This window comes from Eriocheir sinensis, chromosome 59 (genome assembly GCF_024679095.1).
Source record: "Eriocheir sinensis breed Jianghai 21 chromosome 59, ASM2467909v1, whole genome shotgun sequence".
Taxonomy (NCBI): domain Eukaryota; kingdom Metazoa; phylum Arthropoda; class Malacostraca; order Decapoda; family Varunidae; genus Eriocheir; species Eriocheir sinensis.
In genome coordinates, this window is record NC_066567.1 from 1,987,042 (window position 1) to 1,997,408 (window position 10,367).

General features: G+C 43.9%; 1 protein-coding gene across 3 annotated transcripts; it reads right to left on the bottom strand.

Moving 5' to 3' along the window:
* Positions 1-138: 138 nt before the first annotated feature.
* On the bottom strand, positions 139-8,149 carry LOC126985354 (barrier-to-autointegration factor-like). 3 transcript variants are annotated; one of them, XM_050840122.1, is made up of 3 exons: positions 7,993-8,149; positions 2,440-2,574; positions 139-714 (listed from the first exon to the last, which is right to left on the bottom strand). In XM_050840122.1, exons 2-3 carry the CDS (start codon positions 2,563-2,565, stop codon positions 568-570), a joined length of 273 nt encoding a protein of 90 aa, XP_050696079.1. In that variant the 5' UTR covers positions 2,566-2,574; positions 7,993-8,149; the 3' UTR covers positions 139-567. The 3 variants fall into 3 exon arrangements, with proteins under 3 accessions (XP_050696079.1, XP_050696078.1, XP_050696080.1); XM_050840121.1 differs by lacking the exon at positions 7,993-8,149 and adding an exon at positions 5,160-5,318; XM_050840123.1 differs by lacking the exon at positions 7,993-8,149 and adding an exon at positions 5,160-5,318 and having other exon boundaries at positions 2,440-2,577.
* Positions 8,150-10,367: the final 2,218 nt, after the last annotated feature.

The following is a 10,367-nucleotide window of genomic DNA, read 5'->3' on the forward strand; positions in this document are numbered from 1 at the left end:
CTAATCTGATATGAACTCCCACTATTATGTACTGTTTATAGGAGCAGTGCTTTGCAGACTTTTTGTTTTGCCCTTGAGGCATCTCCTTGTAAATAAAAAATATAACATGTTGGGTAACCCACCTGAGTGAGAGAATAGTGGTCTAAAACCTCATTTATTACAAAGCAGAACACTAGTGGCAAAACACTTGTCACACTGCAGAACATCACACTGTAATTAAATTTAAACACATTTTGCTCTTGAAAATAGCCTAAAAGGTTAACAAAGAAACTAACCCAAAAAAATATTCAATAAGCATAAACAATGGATGATAAAGTTTCAAGAAATTTATATTTTAAGCTTTTCAAAAAACTGCCTTAAGACAATGGAACATATAATCCCCAAAATGTTACCATAACATGTATGCATGTGAGAAAATAAATACAAGCAAACAAATTCCAGGAAATCTTATGACCTAGTTATAAAACACTTATCTATATAATCCATTTGTTTCTGAAGCTTGATAGAATGATGTCACGGGGGAAAGCTATAGGAGGAGGTAGAAGAGTGGGAAAGGGAGGCCGGGGTTTATAAGAACTCCTCACACCAGTCAGAGAGGCACTGGTGGCAATCCCCGGCCTGCTTGACATTAGCCCCAGCTGTATCCTTGAGCCAGTCCACAAAGAGCTCCTTGTTCTTCTTCAGCACCAGGAACTGACCCAACACCACATAGGCCTGCAGGATAGAAAGATGGGTGAGATTGATCCGACCTAAAGGAATGAAGAATATCAGGAAAGGAATAGGTCACAGTGAGAAGTAGGTGGTCTTGACTTATAAAGGAAGGGATATATGGGTTGTGTTGACTGGCTTAAAGTAGATATGCATGGGAACCAGTGTGATTTTATTGGTGTGCTGCTCCGCTCAGAACTATGCAATAACCTACAGCTATGAGTAAGCACAAACACAAAAGTAGTTTCAGAGCTTGTGTGTCAAATTTTACTGCCATAGGTATACAAAAAGGTTCTAAAACAAGTAAACTGCTAGTTCTGTAGCACATCACAGCAGGGTGTAAATTATCTCTTTGTCTCCAGTGTCCCCTGGCAGGCAGACTGAATGCACTACTGCAGGTCAAGTTGAATATTTTCAACTTGACTTATTTAAAATTTCCTTTTTTTCTGATAATTAAAACCTGCATGAATAAGTGATGAATTGTGAGTCGCCGCGCTGATCGGATGTGTTGCATCTTGCTCGCGAAAGTGCTGCGTCAACATGGCTGGCCGAGCCAAGAGCTTGGGGGATTTCTGTTACGTTTGTGCAGATCCCACAGGCGATAAGTGGATAGGATGTTGTCTGTGCCCTAAATGGTGTCATTGGAAGTGTGCTCATCTGTTTGGAATTAAGTCGGAGAATATACCTAAAATATATTGGATTTGCAACCCATGCCTTCATAAAGCATCTCTGGCTACCAAAATTGTGGAAAAAATGGATGAATTCAAGCAAGAATTATCTAAGGAAATATCAGAAGTAAAACAAGAAAATGAGTCACGAGCAGTGAGCGTGAAGGAAGAGCTGGGTGAGGTGGTTCAGGAGGTGGCTGACACATTGCAGCGGGTACATAATCAAGCAGATGAAAAACTTATAATTTATGGAATGAAAGAAAGGAACTTGCAATTCAAGACAATAAGTGAAAAAGAGGAAACTAAGAGAGTAAAAGAAATGTTAAAAGCCCTAAATGATGAAGAGGAAGATAACAAATTAGAAGATGAGTTGGAGGAAGTGCTTAGATTAGGTCCATATGTGGAGGGTGGGCATGAGACCAACTATAGTCCAACCAAATTGTTGAGTCCGTTTGGGCGGAGGCTCCCGTGGGTCCTTTCCTCCCCTCTGCTCTGCCACACAGTTCCAACACCTGTCTCTTCCTCTCATATGTAAGGTAAAGGTAACATATGATAGGAAAAACTAGGTGTTGGGACTGTGTGGCAGAGCAGAGGGGAGAAATGGGCCCGCAGGAGCCTCCGCCCAAACGGACTCGACAATTTGGCTGGACTATAGATTAGTTGAAGTCACAGACAACAATTGAGGACATCTTGAGTAAGGGATTCATACTAAAATGAACTGAAGATTGTAAGGACGTGTATCTAAAATGCCTGAACTGGGATGTCGCAAAAAATGAAAGAATTATGTAGAGAAGTAAAACAAAACTTATTTAAGATCTGATTAGATTTTTTGTGGGGGAAACAGAAGGATGACAAAACAAGGAAATGGTACATAAAGACAATAAAAAATGATAATAGAGCTGGCAAAAATAATTCTAATTACTTTTGAATTATTTTTTACAGGATGGATATACAAGATTCATTAGAACCAGGCTTTTGGTAAAATCTGCATATTTGAAGGTATTTGAAGAAAAATACTTTACAGAGACATACAAATTGAAATTATATAGCATTTCCAGCATACCTTGTCAAAGCCTTTGCTGGAGAGGCGTTCGCCCAGCACGGGACCAATGCCGGCCAGCTCCATCACCTCCTTCTCCCCCATGGGCTCCGCCACAAAGTTACGGTGCTTCTGGCTGGTGGACGACATACTGCCGCTCTGCTGACACAACAAACCAATTTATGACCCCTTCTTAATCTCCAGATAAAAAACAACACAAACTATCTGTACCAATTAAAACAAGACGCACCAGATAAAAAATGTCTTACCTATAATTGATATCAGTTTAATCACATTTCCATTTATTTAAGCTGGATGCCTAGCTCCTAGCTGAGTAAATAAGAATGCTGCCGATTGGTTGTTGGTGAGCTGGGTGTCTGACACATCCATTGCCCAACACACTCTGTGTGTTTAGAGAATATTCGTATTTTAAACTTAGCTCGTCTGGTACACAAGATAAGACAAATCTTGTTGACATCACTGGATTAAGCACTGACTGGACAATGTACTATAACACTTTTCAAAACTCAATAGGTAAAAAAAATAAAGTAATTAGTGATTAGAACTCTGTCAAAATATCATTTCAAGTTTATAACATTATACTTCTTTATATTGGCAGCAATGATGGAATTAATTTAAGAATAACCCTTTTGTTCTTGAGCATAAAATCCTCCTGAATACAATGTTACTCTCAAATTTTAGATAAAATGCAATCTAAGAGGAGACATGGAAGGATTTGTAAAGAACAGCATAAACATTATTAAATACTATTTTCCAAATTGTACTCATTGTAATTACTTTCCTTTACTTACCCTATTGAGTTGTGAAAATTATCTTAGAGTTGTACATCTGTCATGCCCTGGGAGCTGTATTTTCTCTTTTTTTCTTTTATGTTTCTGATTCTGTTTCCGTTTCTGATACTGGAGGGGCAGAAGTGAGTCAGGTCAGGTCCTGACCAAAGCCCTGACTGGACTCTCCCTTCTGCCACTCCCTCCCAACACCCTTCTCATTTCCATTTCTGTGTGTATGGGTGTATTTACAACTAGATAAACACACATAAACACACACACAGAAGGGGAAAAGGAAAGGGTGTGGGGAGGGAGGGGCAGAAGTGAGAGTCAGTTCGTGTCCTGACCGAAGCCCTGAACGGATTCTCCCCACTGCCCCTCCTTCCCTACACCCTTCTCCTTTCTTCTTGTTTTCATCCTCTCTATCTCTCCTTGTTTCCTACACTCGTCTTCCTAGTTCTCCCTTCTTACATCCTCTATCTGTTTTTTTGTTTTTTTATTACTCACTCGGTCCCTCTCCTCTTCCCTTTCCCTGTATTTACCTATTTGTGATACAGGTAGCTCTCAATTTATGCGTTTTTGAAATAACGCTGGGTCCAAATCCAAATAAATGTTTAATTTACACGTTTTTTCACTTATTCGCGATATTTTATGGAGTGGCCACCAGATGTCTCACGCAACTGGACTCACACGGCGCCGCGGCCACACAGCTGAGCTCAGTTCTTCCCGTGTGCCACTTGAACAACAATTCAGTACCCACGCTGCCACGCTACTCAACAATAGGGGTGGTCGTAAAGTTTGGTTGGAGTAGTTTAAATATACTCCCCAACCCTAAGCCCTCAGCAAGCTATTTTGCGGCTGCGGTGGCTGCAGCGTCGCCGCGGCCAGCAGAGGAGGCGACGCGCTCTCGTAAACATTATCCCCTATTTTTCAAGAGTAAAAAAAAAAGTCCTTGAATTGGATTTTCAAAGCGTTTCCATGGCTGTTGAAGGTTTGTAGAAAAGATATATGAAGAGATAGTGATGTTTCATAAAGTAGATTATGAGATACTGGCACGGACCTAATACGAATCTTTACCGAGACTACTTAACAGCCAATACATTACTGTTTCAACCATTATCACTGGAAGAAATTGAAGACAGAAAAAATTATATCACAAAAATCTGGATCAGAAGAAAAAAGAAAATTCACCAAAACTAAGACTCAACAACGCCAATCAAGGATAAGGACCATAAGTGGGAGCCGCAACAAAGGCATTCCCACGCCTACTACTGGATTGGACTGGACACCCTCCACATCCTGCCCTGCCAGCCCCTGCACCTCCACACCCTGCCCTGCCAGCCCCTGCACCTCCACACCCTGCCCTGCCAGCCCCTGCACCTCCACACCCTGCCCTGCCAGCCCCTGCACCTCCACACCCTTCCCTGCCAGCCCCTGCACCTCCACACCCTGCCCTGCCAGCCCCTGCACCTCCACACCCTGCCCTGCCAGCCCCTGCACCTCCACACCCTGCCCTGCCAGCCCCTGCACCTCCACACCCTGCCCTGCCAGCCCCTGCACCTCCACACCCTGCCCTGCCAGCCCCTGCACCTCCACACCCTGCCCTGCCAGCCCCTGCACCTCCACACCCTGCCCTGCCAGCCCCTGCACCTCCACACCCTGCCCTGCCAGCCCCTGCACCTCCACACCCTGCCCTGCCAGCCACGACACCCTCCCCCGGGCCTACTTCACGGTCTTGGAGCCCTCTTACGCACTGCTGCCAAGGAGAGGGAGTTAAAATAAGGCACCAGGAAGAGCGTTCACGGTTTTCCTGACTCACGAATCCATGCAACCCACCACACGTGAGGCACAGAACACCCGTCTTCCAGCCCTTGTGTCACCCTGCAGCCACCTTCCGACGCGACGATATAGCTTAGTGGCTCAGTGGAAGGTTGGGTCATGCAGGCAAGCACTCACCACTCAGCAGGAGACACAGCAGGAGGGAGGAAAGGCTACAGCGGTGCAATCTTCCGCCCAGCAGCAAGGAGCGGCCCGCCAAAAGTGTCCTGCTGACGGTGCCGCGAGAAATACCTCCCCGTAGAAATAAGTCGCCCTGATGTCCACCACGCATGCGCACTGGGGAACTATTAATTTGCTTGGAATGGAGAGCTAGGAGTAATAGTTAGGCCCAGGAATAGAGATTTTAGGATAGGGTAAATCTCCATCTCCCCCCACCCCCCACCCTCCTCCTCCTCCATGCACTCCCCTTCAAGCATTTTCCATGCATTCTCTATAGCTCCCCTTCCAGCATTTTCCATTTTTTACTGCCATTATTTTTTTTTTACACAGCAGAAAACATATTAATTTGCCCGGAATGGAGTGCTAGGAGTAATAGTTAGGCCCAGGAATAGAGATTTTAGGATAGGGTAAATCTCCATCTCCCCCACCCATCCTCTTCCATTCTCTCCCCTTCCAGCATTCTCCATTTTCTACTGCCATTATTTTTTTACACAGCAGAAAACATATTAATTTGCCCGGAATGGAGTGCTAGGAGTAATAGTTAGGCCCAGGAATAGAGATTTTAAAAGAGGAAAAATCTCGACCCCTTATCTATCCTCCTCCATTTCCTCCCCTCCCAGGATTTGCTATTTAATTTTCTACTGCTGTTATTTTTTGCATTGTCCCTGATTTTCCGCTCTCATCCTAGTATTGTCCACTTGTGATCTTTGTGGTGCTTAATATTGCTCGCCAGAAAACAAAATGCCAACCAACAGACCAATTAAGCAGGAACTGATGAACGACGTGGGGTAATTCTTTCTAAAATCTGCCCTATAATTCGTTTGTCACAAGGCCTGCTCTTCATCAAAAGTGTTGCTCTGATGTTTGTGCCATGTATTGGAGCCCAAACGGGACAGGTAAACGATAGCGGTGAGTGAAATATAGAAACAGTAAACAAGTTGGACCATCTCTCTACGAGCTATTTTGCGGCTGCGAGCTGATTCCTACAACAACGGAGCTTCCTCGGTGCACTCAAGGATCATGAATGCAAGTATTTTCGTTCACCTTCACTCTGTTTTAGAGATTAGTAGGTTCAGTTCATCACAAAAAAATATCTTGAGATTGATTTCAAGTATTTTCATCTATCGTAAGGTGGAATGCATGGAATAAAAATATTATATATTTTTCGGTATTTCGTTGGGGACATACCACAATGGAGGAAGGCGGAGCATGTCACGCAACCCCCCAGACGGGTCGGCCGGTATGGAGACACCCAGTTCCTTAAAGGAGGAGACCTAACAACGGGGCTGAGGGTGTCGGAAGGAGCTAGCCCACCCTTCCACCCCCATGGTAACTGATAGGTCTCGAACCCATACGCAAGGCCGAGACTACCACGGGACCACGGGAGCCCCCCTTATATAATGTTTTATGGTACTTTGGGCATTAACATGATTGATGATTGATAATAAGAATATTAGAATATAAGAACATAGGGAAACTGGAAGAGGCCGAGTGGCCTACACAGGGTAGCTCCCTCCCCACCAGGGTTGGAGTAATTACAATTCAAAATCTTAATTACAATTACAATTACAATTACACTATTAAAACTTTAAATTGCAATTATAATTACAATTACTCATGTGAAGTTCAATTACAATTACAATTACTACAAGAGACAGTCAATTATAATTACAATTATAATTACTCAGCGTCCAACAGTAAGCTTTGGTTGAAAAGAAAAACACTAGCATCGTGCTGTTGTCATTTACTGAAGAGAGAGAGAGAGAGAGAGAGAGAGAGAGAGAGAGAGAGAGAGAGAGAGAGAGAGGGGGAGGGAGAAGGGGTGGTACAGTAGGTGGTGGGGACTGGGGGAGTGGTGCTATACATACAGACAGATAAACAGGAAGGGCGGGAAGGGAAATGGAGAGAGGGAATAGGGTGAGGGCAAAGATGAAGAGAGGGTGTGGGTCGAAAGAAGGAAGAAAGGAGAAGAGATCGAGGGAGAGACACACATGTTAGCATCTTCCATTTAGCGTAACCCGTTTCTGGGTCGTGATCTCCCTCATAGAGTCCCGACAACCAAAGATTTGGACGCCATTATTGGCCCTGTGTTTTCGCCGCGCTTTTCAAACACTAGCACACGGTCTCGCGGCGAAGACAGGGCCAATAATGGCGTCCAAATCTTGGGCTGTCGGGACTCTATCTATCAAGGGACTCTACAGATCATGACCCACAAACGGGTTACGCTAAATGGAAAAGGCTATAATAATGACACACATAGAGACAGACAGACAGACAGAGAGAACATCGAAGAAATGAGGGGGTAGGTAGGAGACAGAATGACAGACAGACAGACAAAGAGAGGGGCAGATAGACAATAAAATATGCCTTCTACTATCACAGTCATAATACTTGTCACCATTATTATTAATAATACTATCACCAGCATCACCAGATCACCAATTCAGCATCATCAATTTTTTTCATAATTATTTCCCTGTTACTGCTATATGATCGTCATCATTATTTTTTTTAACATTACCATCTTGCTATTACTTTCACCATCATTACTACCACTTTACTGTACTACCAGACTACTACTTTCCTATCAGCACAAGCCTAGCTACACCTACAGCGATTAACTTTCCAACAAATTAGCCTGTTACTATGACACTGGTCACCATCACCACTAATCACTATTACATTATTTCATCATGACATCATCCAATGAACTATCATCACCATCTCAGCTACTAGTATACAGTCATCATCATTCATCAGGGAACAGATTACTATACAATGTCTTTCTTACCTTTACAATAGAAAGTCAAGAGGAGGACTTTGCCGTATGACGGTCTAGGAAGCAATGAAATATGTCCCAGTCCACCAAACAGGAAAAAGTGGACGCGTCTGATTCTCGTATAATACGTAGGTTGTCCAGTAAGGGTTGCCATACTTCATCATATACAGTTTTTACATATTTGCCACCATAGCAGTAAAAACAAGCATTATCAGAATTTTAGTATGACTTACTTTTTTCGCAATTACAATTAAATTACAATTACTTTATAATGTAATTAATTATAATTACAATTACTTCATTATAAGTTCTACATCCAATTACAATTACATACTTTAATGTAATTAATTACATTTCAATTAAATTACAATTACAATTAATCCAACCCTGGCTCACGATGGGTGAGGTGTAGTTTTAGGGGTTACAGGTAGAGTCCCTTGATAGAAAAAGTCCCGACAACCTACATAGGATTTGGACTCCATTATTGGCCCTGTTTTCGCCGCGCTTTTCAAACGCTAGCCCACCCTCTCTTTTGTATTTCTATTTCACAGCCATACGGGTCGTCCAGTGAAACAAAGCACACTTGTGTCAGACCTGCACACCTTCCTCTAACAGCCAGCAGGGAGACAGCAGCCAACGAGCTCTGGGAAAGTAAATAAGAGACAGTTTGTGTCTACATCAACAGGTATCGCCAACCCACCATTACGCCCTTATACTTTACCATAATTTGGTCACCAGCCGTGGCAATGTGCCGTAAGGTGACAGGAGATTATTATTAGCCTTACGATCAGTCACTGTCTCAGTATAGGGACTCAGTAACCCGCATGCACCGTTCACGAGAGATCAGTGTTTGTAAACAATTTTTGACGGTGGGGACGCTAAATAACACAACACCGGTTCAGGCATTTCTAGTATTACCGTCCATATGTACGTGTCAACGTGTGGTTTTAAAGTTTTGTAAGTTTCCTAAAATACAGATAATGAAAATTTGAATTCATCAATGTTTTTCTATCTGAAATATCAATATAGTATCGTTTTCGCCTATCGGACTTATCGCTAGCTAGTATCGGAATTGTGGATTTATATCGGGTATCGGTTATCGGTTATCGCCTATATTTGTGTCTCTAGTTAACGAATATCGGTTATCGCCGTTAAGGTTTTTCATTATCAGTTATCGGTTATCGGGAATAAGGTTTTCTGTTATCGTGCCCAGCTATGCTTATGGATAATACGGCCCTGGAACTGATTCAGCTGACAAAAAAGAAGTCGAAAAAGAAGAGGATTTGGGTGAAGCCGTATACCTAACGAGACGGCCTATCTTGGGTCATTATGTCACACTCATGAAAGAACTGGCAGAGGAAGATCCAAAGCTGTACAAAAACTTCCTCGGGATTGATGAAGACCTGTTCAATGAGATTGTTGCACGTGTTGGCCCACACATTGAAAAGCAGACAACATTCTGGACATCGCCCATTGAGCCAGGACTACGTATTGCGATCACACTTCGTTTCTTAACAACAGGTGATTCCTTCAAAAGCCTTTCGTATGCCTTCCGCGTTGCTGTGAACACTATTCACCATATTGTGCCAGAAACCTGTGAAGCTATAGTGGCGCAGTGTATATGGTGAGGAGGTGATGCAGTTCCCTACGTGCACTGCCCAATGGAAAGAGGTCGCAGATGCCTTTTTTTTTTCGCTAGAACTTTGAACACACACTCGGGGCTCTGGATGGCAAACATATATATTCGGATCAGGTGTCCCGAATTATCCGGATCGCACTACTTCAACTACAAAAAAATACTACTCTGTGGTCCTCTTGGCACTTGTGGATGCAGACTACAAAGTTCCTATGTGTTGATGTTGGTGCCATTGGATCAGTTTCTTGTGTCTGGATAGCGGTACCTTCCTCCTGCATGGGGGGACTGGGGCTGCTCCGTAGCCATGATCGGCTGCTGCAGGGGCCAATAACTCGAGCTCGTCGACCTGCAACACGTGCACGGAGGCGTCAGAGCGCTGGTCATGATGATGTGCGCGCTGGGAGGTCACTGGCCCAGCCCGGCAGCGTCCCGACAGCTTTATGAGGTCGGTAGGCGTCCGCAGCACACGTGATCAGACCGTGGCTGAGCGGCGGAAAACCAAGGTTTCCCACCGGAATGTCACGGTTCTTTCCGATGGCTTACCGACGTTCCCGACGGACTCCAGGTGCTAGCCCGGATATAGTCACGGCATTTGACAGTTGTCGGGTTGAGCCCCGATCATTTTGCTCGCACCAAAATGATCGTGAGACTGCCGACGTCGCAAGGTTTTCCACGGCGGGGTTATGATGCCGCGCCGGAAATCCAAGGTATGTCAAGGTTAGTCACGGATACAATGCCGTTTCACCATTTT

Bases quoted from the DNA above. Each gene is read 5' to 3' on its own strand.
- LOC126985354 (XM_050840122.1), bottom strand. From the start codon at position 2,565: ATGTCGTCCACCAGCCAGAAGCACCGTAACTTTGTGGCGGAGCCCATG. The intron at 715-2,439 runs GTATGCTGGAAA...TCTATCCTGCAG, and splicing joins CCAGCAAAGGCTTTGACAAG to GCCTATGTGGTGTTGGGTCA.